The 13,333-nt window shown below is 42.6% G+C and overlaps 1 protein-coding gene across 5 annotated transcripts; it reads right to left on the bottom strand.

The window, feature by feature from the left end:
- Positions 1-79: 79 nt before the first annotated feature.
- LOC120827176 (uncharacterized) lies at positions 80-13,328 on the bottom strand. 5 transcript variants are annotated; one of them, XM_078098432.1, is made up of 25 exons: positions 12,994-13,328; positions 12,579-12,651; positions 12,380-12,465; positions 12,159-12,232; positions 11,847-11,935; positions 11,675-11,749; positions 11,485-11,578; positions 11,179-11,338; positions 10,295-10,434; positions 10,043-10,154; positions 9,710-9,827; positions 9,310-9,450; positions 9,024-9,137; positions 4,806-8,921; positions 4,418-4,627; positions 4,112-4,302; positions 3,386-3,523; positions 3,016-3,112; positions 2,572-2,761; positions 2,292-2,428; positions 1,521-1,814; positions 1,274-1,369; positions 874-1,176; positions 540-586; positions 80-296 (listed from the first exon to the last, which is right to left on the bottom strand). In XM_078098432.1, the coding sequence occupies exons 2-25, from the start codon at positions 12,615-12,617 to the stop codon at positions 293-295; spliced, it is 7,065 nt and encodes a 2,354-aa protein (XP_077954558.1). In that variant the 5' UTR covers positions 12,618-12,651; positions 12,994-13,328; the 3' UTR covers positions 80-292. The 5 variants fall into 5 exon arrangements, with proteins under 5 accessions (XP_077954558.1, XP_077954560.1, XP_077954559.1 ...); XM_078098434.1 differs by having other exon boundaries at positions 3,040-3,112; XM_078098433.1 differs by having other exon boundaries at positions 10,295-10,431; positions 12,994-13,173.
- Positions 13,329-13,333: the final 5 nt, after the last annotated feature.

The following is a 13,333-nucleotide window of genomic DNA, read 5'->3' as shown; positions in this document are numbered from 1 at the left end:
TATTGCGAAGATCACGACACCTTTTCTTCTTCTCTCACTCCGGCCACTAAAACTCTAATAAAAGAATCAACAAGTAGACTTTTCCAAAGTGAGCCATTTAAAATCGTTTTATTGACAAACATGTAAATATAATACAGAGGAAATAAAAGTAAATTAAAAAAAGATTATAAGAAGCCCTGAAGGACAACAATATAAGAACATTGTGGAGGGGGTAGGGGGATATAATCAAGAAAAACTGTAGACAATTATGAATCCAATTTGGGAATCAGTCCTCACACCTTCAACTTGCTCATCATCTGTGAAGTAAAAAAAAAAAAAAAAAGAATCAAGAAATCAAATTAACCAAAGCTCACAGAAACATTTGTACACAATATTACATTAAGTAAAAGTGGAAATCACATTCTGTTAGTGTTTTGTGAAACATCAGTGTGGACACCATGTTGAAATGTAACCACCGTTAGTGACTATGGCAAAACGTGAGGACATAAGCCAGTGTAAAGAATCTAACCCACAGTCAAAGTATGAATTCATTCAATGACCTTTTAAGACTTCCAGCAAGATTTTCTTCTTTGACCGATGCCAAATTCTGAAATCCGTTTACAAGATGTAAAGACTGAGCACATTTAAAGCAAGATCTCTTCAGAAGCATGTTGTTTTGTTTCATTAGTGAGGGACAGACTCCGGTAGTTTCTATCAAATTCAGAAATATTTAAGTGTAAAAGGTACACTTGTATATGTGTGGATAAAACCGCTGTTACGGTAAAGTAACACTGAGGAAGTAAAATAAGGTTAATGTCACCGGAACCAAAAACGACAACTTTTCCTACAACCTACGGTTATATTGGGAATGGTTTTGTCGGTGTGCGTTTTTACCTTGCGAGCACTAGCCGTCAGAGGAGACTTTGCAGACCTGCTGGCGGTTCTCTGTCCTTTCGATGCCACCTGGGGAGACTTCGAGCTGACAATTCTGCCCGCTCGTACCACTCCAGTGCGGACATTTCTCGAGGGAACGTTTTCTTGGCACTTACGTGCCGATGTCTCAGCGGGCGACTTCTTTGAACTTTTGCCCGGAGATTTCCGAGTGGAGCTGCGTAGTTTGTTCAGCCCTTTCTTTAGGTAGTTGGTGTTTTTAGGAGTGTTTTCAATACTGAACATCATAGACTCCCTCCGACCAGCCTGAGAAAATAACATAAGTGAAACATGAATGAATTAATCTTTTCATCATCTCTGTTTGCAATTGACTAGAATTTTCTTGTTGTGTATTAGAACTCACTGGACTGAGGGCAGGGCGCAGATGAGCACTTGAAGGCCCGCTGATCTTGTTTTTGGGAGTGAGTGGACGTGGGAAGCAGCTGGCCTTCACCTTTTTCTGTCAGATGAAGAAAAAGGGAAAGACAAAGGATTTCAGATTAATGGTCATTCAACAAATTAATATTATACAAGTTTAGCTTTAGTCAAGCTAAACCATTTAGTTACACCAGAAGCCACAAATATTCCTGCGCAGTCTGTTGCGAACCCACCTCGGGTGAAGTTTGATGGACAGACAACGTAGATGCAGAGCGTTTGGCGCCGGTGGGGCTTCTCAGCTGAGAGTAGCTGACGGTATTGGACGGCAACTGGCCCGGCATCAAGGACAGACGGTGCGAGCGAGTACCGGCGGCGGCGCCAGAGTGTCCCAGCATCAGGGAGTGCCGGTGGGAGGTGAGAGAGTCTTGCAGCTGGCCGGGCATCGTGGACGCCCGACGGATCGTGTCAGACGGGTCACCCATGCGGAGTTCCTCGTCCGTGAAAAGGAATGCAGTGGTGCGGCCGGTCTAGGAGAACAGAGAGAGATTTCATAAGACACAAGTGTGGGGAGAAACAATGCAAAAAGTGCAACTAACACACACTAAAAACCTCTCAGGCTTAAGATTTTATAATATTCTGGGGAAGGGTAAAACACTGAACCCACTTTAGCCAAATGCGGGCTAACTAGCTGCATTGCACAAGTGTGTGTGTGTGTGTGAGAACAAGAGGCAAATTGTAAAGCGCTTTGGATGATAGTACTTTATATATGCAGTCCATTTACCATGCTTAAACTAGGGATTTGTGCAACGATTTGCCTGCTCAGGTGGTCAACCATCAAAACGGTTTGAGGTTTGAGTCACGTAGAATATGGTTTTAGGGACCAAAACAATCCCCTGTGCATTGTTTCTTTATATTTACACTATTGTAACTAATCCTTTAGTATACATTTGTGACTGTATTCCTGCCATATTCAGTGTGCATGCAAGTGCCCCCCCTGTACTAACATCAGACTCCACAGGGTAGCTGCTCTTAAGATGAGGAAGGCAGGCCTTGTTCCTGGCCTGGAGTTCAGCAATCCTCCTCCAGTCTTCCGGGGCCCCCTCGGGCTCGTTCTCTACCCCCGCACAGAACGTGCTGCCGGCTGAAGACAACAGGTGTAGAAAAGACAGTTACATACCCACCAACTGCAATACCCATCTGAGATCAATTCCCATTTGTGAGTTACTAATTAGTAGATACGTCCCCTAAATGTACCTTTTTTTAAAGATACAGTTGGGAACTTACTCTGCAAGTGGACCGTGCTGCGTCTGTAGCCTGGAAGACCGATGAGCTGGTCGCTGGCAGCGCCGGTCATCCTGGCAGGTGTGTCGAACAGCTCCAGAGAGGCGGGTCGGGCACCGTTGAGGTTCGGATGGGAGCGAGCTGGGGCCAGACTGTAGAAACTCTCTTCATCCTCACCGCCGCCTGGGGTTTTCTACAATAAGAGTTGGACAATCACTCACGGCTACAATGGAACTGCAAATGGGTGTTTGTAAAAGTGTACTGGCTGCAGCACTCAACGACTTGAGAGGCTACGCAGAGCTCCTGAATCACAATTATAGTTATAGCAGGATGGTTAAAACAGAGCACGACAATGTTAAGAGTCAGCTGGAATCTTAAAAATACACAAATAATCCAAAGCCAACCGTGTGTGTTAATGTGAACAGTGTGTTAGTGAGAATCCTCCACCTTGGTCATGGTGATGTTAATAACCTGAGTGGTCCTTCGTCGTTTGACGGATGAAGATGGATTTCTCTGGGCCGAATCCATCTCCATTTTGTGCTCTCTAGGCAACACAAAAGAAAACAAACATCACAATATTAAGAGCAGCAAAAAAAAATAAGGATTCTGTTACTTCTATTGTACCTACATTTAAATAAAGGAATTCTAGATGGAATAAATTAAGGTGGGCTACTAATGATTGATTATAATTTCAACCAATCAAGATTTTTAAATAGGCTCAAAGAGGATTGATTTGCAATCACACCCAATACAGTTTTAAATATAATTTTAATGATTGCAGAAATTAATCTGGATTACGTGAAATTGTGTGACGTACCTGTTGACCTGTCTGGTGTTTATCGGTGTAAAGTACAGGGTTTCCAGAGACTCGGCCTTTAAACCTCTGCGTTTCGCTGCCAATCGCTCTGAACTGCGGACAAACGGTGTGCTCGATTCGTCGGGCTCTGAAAGTTTCCTGCAAAGGTGATGAATAGTTAGTGTGCATGATTGCAATCAGAATATACTGCGAATATGCCTCTAAAGTTAAGATTTTATGGTTTTTACTTTTACTTTTGAGGAGACCAGAAGAAGAGGTAAAAAAATCAAATTTTCAGAGATATTATTCGGACATAGGTCCATAATTACAGATTAACAGATTAAAAAGAGCTGGTTTGACTGAAATGTTGTTTCTTAACTCAAAACATCATAATAAAATCTTAAATTATTATCTATTCTGGGTGAGAAACTATGATCCTTAGCAAATCTTTAAAACTAAACTTAAAAAGTTTAACTCAAATGTGGGTGAAACCAAACCAAAATAAGTTTTAACACAGAAAAGATCTTCTTGCAGAACGTCATATAATATGAATAATTGATGCCGGTAGAGATGTTTTTGAGAGTGAAAATACGCGAAGAACAAACAATTGATTAGAAAATAATCCCAGAAAAAAAAATTAAAAATCTTTAAACTGACTTTTATAACTCTGTATTTTGCCTTTACATACATGATAAAATAGCTGCAGTCCTGAAGGACGTCGCGCTAAGTATCTGAGAGGTGTAGTACCTTGTGGTGTTCAGAGAGTCTTCCAGAGAGCTCTGGTCCAGGCTGTCAGAGCTGATGGTTCTCTTCACCGGTGCTCTCGTGTCCACACTCGGTAGAGCGAAGGGGACCTCCAGGTAGCACGACTCCGCTGCACTTCTTCCGTTACCGTGAATCTTGTTCTGTTCCCGCAGGTTACGGTCTGCAAAAGCCAGCTAAAAGGAAGACCAAGCAAAGAGATACAGGTCAGCAGCCGAAAACGTCCTTCGATCTGGTTTATTTATATTTTAAAACAATAATTTACAGCGTCTCAGATCTCACATTACCAACCTGCGCCTCCAAACTGGCCACCCTGCTCAGAAGTGCCTTCTCGTTGGTTTGGGCCTTGTCCAAATCCAGTATGAGCAGCTGGTTTTCCATGGTAGCAGCCTTGACTTCTCGCTCTTTAACCTCCAAGGAATGCTTGAGTTCGACCACCTCGCCGTGGCTTTCCTGGAGAAGCTGCTTCTTTCCGTTGTAATGACTAACGGCCTTCTCCATCTGTGGCGTTGTTGACGATAAAAACAAACCTTAGCTCGAGTCTCATCGGACACCAAGCAGAAAAAAAATTGCACATGAAACGGTAAGTAACGACAAGGGGAAATTATGTAAATCAATCCTTTGACTGCAAACAAGTTTGATATTAAAAGTGCCGAACCCCCATTGTTATCTGACTAACCTGAGCCTTGTAGTGTTCCGCGGCCTCCGATTTAGCGGAGAGCTGCTCCTGCAGGTCTCCCTTCAGCATCTCAATTACCTTTTCTTTCTCTTTCACGAGTTTCTCTTTTTCCAGTTTCAAGCCCTCCAGCTCCTGATGAAGCACGGACTCTAAATGACGGGAGGCAGCGTTCTCTCGCTCCGTGGCCTCCTTGGCTTGATGAAGTCTCTCCTTCTCATTCAACGTGACTTCCAGTTGTTTCTCCAGAGTTTTCCGATTGTCTTCTGCCTGGAACAGCCTGGCTATGAGGACTTCTTTTTCCTGAACAAGCGCCTCCTTTTCCTTAATGGTGGCGGCGTGAACAGCCTCTTTCAGCGAGAGTTCTGCCGCTTTTGCCTCTTCGTAGCGTTTCAGCTCTGCAGTCGTGGAGACGAGCTGCCGCTGGAGGACGTCGATCTGCTCGGCAGACTCCCGCTGGGTTTCAAGTAACATCTGCTCTTCAGCCAGAAGCTTCAGAGAAGTGTCTTCCATTTCCCCTTTCAGACACTGAATCTCGTGTTGAAGAACATCGTTTTGGTTGGTGCACTTAGCCTTCAACTCCGCCAGATTTTTCTCATTGGCTTCGGCTTCCTCTTTAGCAATTTGAACTAAGTCGGCTTGTGCGGCAACCTCCTCTCTGAGAGTGATCAGATTTTGTTCATTATCGGTTACGAGTTTGTTGGCTGCAGACAACTCTGTCTGGAGAAGCCGAAGCTTTTCCTCAGCATTGAGGAGGAGACTCGCTTTCTCACTCTCAAATTCCTTGAGCTTTTTAACCTCGTCTTCGTGTGAAGAAATCTGTACTTTCAGAACCTCCACTTGTTTGACTTTCTCCTGTAGGCTTTGGAGAGCCTCCCTCTGTTGAGTAATTTCCTGCTCTTGTTGAGCTACGATTGTTTCCTTGGCTTGCAGATCCTCCTCGGTTTTTCTCCGCGAGGAGCAAAGAGTCTCCGCCTGGACCGTTAAACTTTGAATCTCTGAATGGAGCAATTCCAACTGCGCCGAGCTGTCAGTCTTCAACAGTCGCATCTGTTCTTCTCCAGCTAGGATCTCCTCTTTCATCTTCCTAACTTCTTCCTCAGAAGAAGACAGTTGCTGCTGTAGAAGCTCGGTCTGATGAGCACTCTCATGCTCTTGTTTGATGAGGGACTTTGCCATATGAGCGATTTGGGATTTTAGACTTTCAATTTCTTGCTGCAGCCGGTCAGAATGTGTGGAGCCTTCTCTTTCTAGAGTGGCCAGTTGTTCCTCTTTAGTCTGGATCTGATCTCTAAGGTTTCTCACCTCCTCTTCAGAGGTGGTGATCATGCTTACAAATTTGTCCTTTTCTTCAGAAATCTCCATTTCCCTCTGAGTCAAAAGGTTTTCTTTAACCTGAAGCTGCTCCGTTGTATTCTTCAAGGATTCATTCAAAATCTGGACTCGGCTGTTTAGACTTTGGATCTCGTTCTGAAGCACTTCTGACTCTTTGCAACTATCAGCCTTTAACAGGTCTACCTCGCCCTCTTTAGTTTGGATCTCCTTCCTCAGCCGTTTCACCTCCTCTTCAAGAGCAGCACTTTGCTTTCCAAGTACCTCCATCTCCAATGTGCTTTCCTGCTCTTTCTGGGCCATCAGGTCTTCTTTGGCTTGAGCCTGGTTCTCTGCAACCTCAAGAGAATTGGTCACATTTTCTACACGTTTGTTCAGACTTTCAATCTCTTGCTGTAACAATTCAGAGTGCGTAGTGGTCTCAGTCTTCAGGAGGATTAGTTGCTCCTCCTTAGCATGAACCACTGTATTAAGTCTCTGCACCTCCTCTTGAGCTGCTACCATCTGGGACTGGAGGGACTCCACGTCACGAGTGCTCTGTAGCTGTTGTTCAGCAAACAGGTGGTCTTTGGATTGCAAAGTGTCCTCTGCATCCTTCAGTGAGGAACCAAGACGCTCAATCTCCTTCTTTAACTCATGCATCTCCTTTTGAATCAAATCTGACTGCACAGAGCAGTCAGTCTTCAGCAGTTTCATCTGATCCTCCTTAGCTTCGATCTCCTCTTTCATCTTCTTCACCTCTTCCTCAGATGATGAAAGTTGCTGCTGGAGAAGCTCCTTCTGATGAGCAGTCTCGTGCTCTTGTTGGGTAAACCTTAAACCCTGAGCTTGAACCTCCTCCTGAGCCTTTGTGAGGGACTCGGCCATATTAGCAAGTTGGGATTTTACACTTTCAATTTCTTGCTGCAGCCGGTCAGAATGTGTGGAGCCTTCTCTTTCTAGAGTGGCCAGTTGTTCCTCTTTAGTCTGGATCTGATCTCTAAGGTTTCTCACCTCCTCTTCAGAGGTGGTGATCATGCTTACAAATTTGTCCTTTTCTTCAGAAATCTCCATTTCCCTCTGAGTCAAAAGGTTTTCTTTAACCTGAAGCTGCTCCGTTGTATTCTTCAAGCATTCATTCAAAATCTGGACTCGGCTGTTTAGACTTTGGATCTCGTTCTGAAGCACTTCTGACTCTTTGCAACTATCAGCCTTTAACAGGTCTACCTCGCCCTCTTTAGTTTGGATCTCCTCCCTCAGCCGTTTCACCTCCTCTTCAAGAGCAGCACTTTGCTTTCCAAGTACCTCCATCTGCAATGTGCTTTCCTGCTCCTTCTGAGCCATCAGGTCTTCTTTGGCTTGAGCCTGGTTCTCTGCAACCTCAAGAGAATTGGTCACATTTTCTACACGTTTGTTCAGACTTTCAATCTCTTGCTGTAATAATTCAGAGTGCGTAGTGGTCTCAGTCTTCAGGAGGATTAGTTGCTCCTCCTTAGCATGAACCACTGTATTAAGTCTCTGCACCTCCTCTTGAGCTGCTACCATCTGGGACTGGAGGGACTCCACGTCACGAGTGCTCTGTAGCTGTTGTTCAGCAAACAGATGGTCTTTGGATTGCAAAGTGTCCTCTGCATCCTTCAGTGAGGAACCAAGACGCTCGATCTCCTTCTTTAACTCTTGTATCTCTTGATGTAGAAGTTCGGACTGCTGTGAACATTGATTTTTCAACATGGTCATCTGTTCCTCTCTAGTCTGGATCTCCTGCTTCGCAATCCTCACCCTCTCTTCAGAAGCCAATAGTTGCTGATGCAAGGCATCAGTCTGATGAGCACTTTGCTGCTCTTGCTTTGTAAGCAGAACTTTCTGAGCCTGAACTTCACCTTCAGCCTTTCGGAGAGATTCATTCAAACGTTCCAGCTGGCCCTTCAGAGCGGTAATCTCTTGCTCCAGCGATTCAACCTGTTGAGAGCTTTCCTTCTTTAGAACACTAAGCTGCTGGTTTTTTACCTGCATCTCTTCACTTAACTTTTGAACCTCCTCTTTGCAGGTTACAATCTGTTGTTGGAGCACCTCTCTCTGTTGGACATTCTCTCGTTGGGTTTTAGCCAATTGTTCTTGCTTTAGTTGTATTTCCTGCTCGGCCTGTTTGAGAGACAAGCTGAGCTCTCCCACCTGGACCGATAAGGTCTGGATCTTCAGGCTAAAAATGCCTTGATCGTTAGACTTCTCCAAAAGTAATCTGGCGAGCAATTCCTCTTTAGTTTGAATCTCATTTGTGTGGTTTTGAGTTTTATCTGTAAGGACGGAAACTTCTTTTCTGAGACTGTTAATTTGTTGGTCTTTATCGGCCAAGAGACAACTAGCAGCAGATAGCTTAGTCTCAAGACATTTCACATTCTCCTCAGTACGGAGAAGAAGGCCTTCCTTGTCCTTCTTAATTTCCTTTAGTTTTTCAATTTCGTTTTCACATGCAGCGATATGCTGTTGTAGTCTGGTCATCTGCTCACTTTTCTGCTGCTCAACTTGCTCCAGCTGAATCTTAAGATCCTGGATCTCCTGCTGAATGGCTGCTCTCTGCTCATTGATCTCCTTTCTCAATTTTTCTATAAGGTCATCCTTGGCTTTAATAATTTCCTCAGTTTGGACCTCGTGTTGCTTTAGAATCTCTTTTTGTTGAATCATTTCTTTTTGATATTCTACCAGCTGCTGGGTTTTGGCCTCAATCTCCACCTCGGCCTTTTTCAGGGAGCCATATGTGCTCTCCAGCTCGTTCTTCAAACCATTGATTTCAGTGTCATACATTTCTCTCTATAAATCAAAGACAAGAACACAATTAGTAGCCATTTAATGCTAAATAGATGGATCACATCTGATCAAGAAGCTTTTCTGAACTCATCATATAATCATTACCTCTATTACAGGTCCCATGTTCTCTCCTACTTGTGCCTCGGTGGCTCGGCTTATTTCATCCTCCAAACAGGAAATCTTCCCCTGCAGGATCTGAATCTGTTCAGTCAGCAGCTCCTGAGAAACAAAGAGTAGCATATTACATTAAAGAAAAAAATGTAATTAATCAGAGTAATGGAAAAAGAGCAAAATACATGATTTCATTTAGTTCTAGTAGACACAACCTGGAGAGTTCATGATGGAACAAATCCAAAGCGGTTTCTCGCTTCTCTTGTGACGATGTATCTACCTTTTGAGTAGTAGCTTGGTTCAGCTCAGACTGCAGGTGAACTGTTTTGCTTCTCCACTCCTCCCGAGTGGATGCTTGGATTTCATTCAGCCTCCCAACTTCTGCCTCAAATAGAGCCAGCTGTGAACGCACAGTTCTCACCTGCAAAGACATCAAAAGGAGGCATTTACTCACGACACGTGTTCGTGGAAGGTTTTGATTCCAACCTGTGACTCAGTCATGTGAAAGGTTTACTACCCGTCGACCCCACTGGGACGTGCACAGATCCCAAATGCACTAATAGGTTCACAGGACTTTGTTGACTTTTTTTTTCCAACACGTCTGCTCATAATGTTGACTCTTTCAAGGATATACAACTGGTCCATGACTGAGAGACTGCATTAATGGAGGAAACGTTTACCTGGGATGAGAGTTCACCGTTTTCATCTGACAGCTCATCCACTTTGCGCTCCATAAGTGAAGAGTTAATCTTGAAGTCTTTGTTTTGCTTTAACATCTCATTTAGACGAGTGCTTAACCTAAAACAGAAAGGTTTTATACTTTAGTGATTGTTCCTTTCAAAGCTTTAAACTACCCTTAGGGTGGCTTAAAGGGGGAGATATTACAGCCTGTAGATTTAAATATGATTTGCAAACTCTAGCTGAAGACACACACACCGTTGATGTGAACATCTTATTTGCTTTTTCATGTATTAAATAAATAAATAGTCCTTATCACTGTCCTTCATGCTTACGTGTTGTTCTTGGTCTGAAGCTCATTGAGTTGTTCCCTGATGACATTATCCTGATCACCTTGCTCTTCTTTCATTTTATCCAGGCGATACTGCAACTGGTTAATATGGGACTCTGAAGAAAACAAAGTAAATGAAGGATAAACTTCAATTCAAAGAAAGACAAAAAAGCATCTACAAAAGTCTTAAGAAACATTGAATCTTAAGCACAAAAAGGTTGATAAGAGAAATGAGAAAACCAGTTGAATTTGGTACCTCTCTGTGCAATGAGTGCGAGCTTGCTGGCCAGCTCCTTCTCCAACCCGTCTCTGTAGTCTCTCTCCTTGATCATCTGACGTTGCAACTTCCTCAATTGAAATTTAGGCGTGTTCATGATATCCTGCAGAGGAGACCTGCTGTGGGGATAGAAGCAGATAATTTGCATTGAACAGAACCTTATAAAGTTTGCCAATTTGGCAGAAAAAAGATTTCAGCTTTATATGAAATAAATTTGCAGGCTTTCATCCTCTCTGTCTGAAGGTCTTTCAAAGGAGACAAATGTTTTAAGGTGAAAAGTGACTGGTAACAGGGTTTGATCAATATCCCAATCGAAGTTTTGGTACCAGTAAACAAAAATTTGCAGCAGCAGGTAACTCCAGGTCTGCAGACACCTCAGGCCTCGCCAGCACCAAACTCAACATCACAGTAACAATTGCCAAGTTTATCTGTAAAGACATGAGACCCTACAATGTGGTTGAAAATCCGGGGTTCTGTGAATTTATCCTAACATTGTGTAATTATTGTGTAATGTTTACATTGAAAATGGTTGCTCTTGATTCAAATAAAAAGTTAATACATTTGCCATTAATTGTTGTTTGCTTGTTTATAATATCCATAATTAATTTAAACCCGATTTCCTTACAAGAAACAACAGGGATCGCGGTAACTTTGCATGCACTGTCCAGTAAAGTTACTGAATCGATTTAAAGTCACTGAATCGAATCGTTCTAAATTAACCCAGATCGTCCATGAATCGAATCGGCAACCATGAATCGCGATTCGAATCGAATCGAAGTTAAAATGAATCGTTACACCCCTACTATTTTACATTTGCTATACATGATAAGAACTGTGTTGAAAGCATTCCAGCACATTGGTACCTGACTGAGGTGGAAGCCACAGTTTGCATGTCAACAAAAGTGATTTTCTGTGTGCGGAGGAAGACCGGAGAATCGTCCTCTGAAAAGGAGGAGATGGTCGACACATTGGAGGTTGAAGTGGTTGCTGATCTCTCAAATATTTCACGGGCGACAGGCAAATCTGAAATTTGTGGAGAAACATGATTGGACAAATTTCCCAGCTTGCAAACCGAAAAACCAGTGTTGTAGAACAGCATTAGGCGTGCAACACTAATGTATATTATTATGGCGTGAAGTAAGGAAAAAGTCAACAAATATTTGACTTACGTTTCCTTGTCAAATTGGCATCCAGTCCTTTGCTCAAATAAACGCATCCGTTGCTCTCCATCACAAAGGAACCAGTTAGGTTTGCTATCTCTCGCTAACGGGTGAGAGTAGATATATATATATATATAAAAATCAGAACAGAATTATTGATAGCACTATATCCGATGAAGGAAATTCAGGGAATGCTTACCTCCACGTCGCATTCCAACTTATCGAGAGTGAAGCGGTCATTCATGACATCGTGATAGACGAGCAACAGAAGCACCTGGTGTTTTCAGAAAGAATAGGTTAGAGGGGGCCTTTGTTTTTGTTTGTCTTAAGCTTTTACTTAAGGCTTAAATAATCTTTATTTTGTCTTGTACCTTTGCAATTTCTACGGTTAGGTTGACACCATCTTTTATGTTGTCCCAAGATAATGAAGTTCCTTTGGTTGAACAAAATCTGCAATCCCCTAATGGACAAAATAAACATACAAAATGTAGTTTTCAAAGGAACACAATAATGAAATATGAAACATCTCTCTTTAACTGTGAGACTTGTTGAGAAAATGAGAAAAGCCAGCGCGCAGGGCGTGTTTTCTAATCACTGTCTGTGAATATTTACAGGTGCAGGAGGGCGAACTTCAGACCGCACCCAACCGGGATGTTTTAAAAAGGTTGCATAGGCAAACTCACTTTCCAGAAAGTCTGCAATGAGCTTGAATCGTTCCTCAATGGAATTACTGAAGTGGGAGTTGGATTCCTTTTTCCTGAGATGACACAAAAAGGTGAAACTAGAATAAACATTTGCATTGCTGCACAAACACCAAGAGGAGAAGCATGTTTAAAATGAAGCTCAACAGTCATTGTCCGTTCCCTGTTTACACAGCATAAGCATTTCAACACATTCTACTTACAGCATACAAACAATTTTCAGGAGGATTGTCCCATCTTTCAAATCGTCGATAGCGATCTCACGGTTTGACAGTTTTAATGCGTTGACCTGCAAAAGGAGACATTTGTTAAATATGTTACACGCGTCAATAACATCTAACCTCGAGCTTTGCTCGAGTAGATATTTGTTGCACAATAAAATGAGCGTTGCTATCAAGTTACCCAGCCGAGAAGAGCCTTAACACCCAAGTTGATCGTCATCTTGGCTGAACCTTTATCTCAAAGGGATTTCAACCTGGAAGCAAAAGAAATACAAAGCCCCCAAAAAGTCGGTCAGCTAACTGACGTTAAGTTAGCCGTGTCAAGCCAGCACATATAAACATGTCACAAAAAAGTTATTTCCATCGACAACAGTTTCAGTTAACGTGAACTACAGTTAACTTGCCAACTGAAAGCATTAGTAGCATTAATGTTAGAAAGTATTAGTGTTAGAAAATATAGCATTACGGTACTCTCAATTTAACCAACGGTCGATGGTTACAGTAACGCTAACGTTAGCTGAACGTTAACTTTCGAATGTTAGTTAATTAATTAACACAAACCGTAATACATTTGTTGCTTTCCGGCAGTGACTGACCTTTTAAGACTCCGGCAAAGTATTGCTTCTTTCTATGAAAAGCCCATACGTCTCTACACACGAACCTACGGCTACGAAATAAACAGTCGCATGCTAGAACAGACAAAATTCAAAAAGGGTGGCTGAAGATTGAATCAGCCAATCCGTATTCACACATAGACGCGTCAAAAAATAAGGAAAGCGGATTGGTTTAAAAGCCGGAAGTACAATAAATGTACTCTTTTTTTATCCCGGTGGGTGCCGTGGCCAGTTCACTTCGCTTTAAAGGAACAAATAACAAATAAACCCAAACAACGAACAAATACAGTTCAAAATCCAGTAAAACGTTTGTTTCTGTCAG

The sequence above is a fragment of the Gasterosteus aculeatus genome, chromosome 1, assembly GCF_964276395.1.
Source record: "Gasterosteus aculeatus chromosome 1, fGasAcu3.hap1.1, whole genome shotgun sequence".
Lineage (NCBI taxonomy): Eukaryota > Metazoa > Chordata > Actinopteri > Perciformes > Gasterosteidae > Gasterosteus > Gasterosteus aculeatus.
Note: the sequence above shows the minus strand (reverse complement) of the source record. Positions and strands in the feature narration are given on the sequence as shown.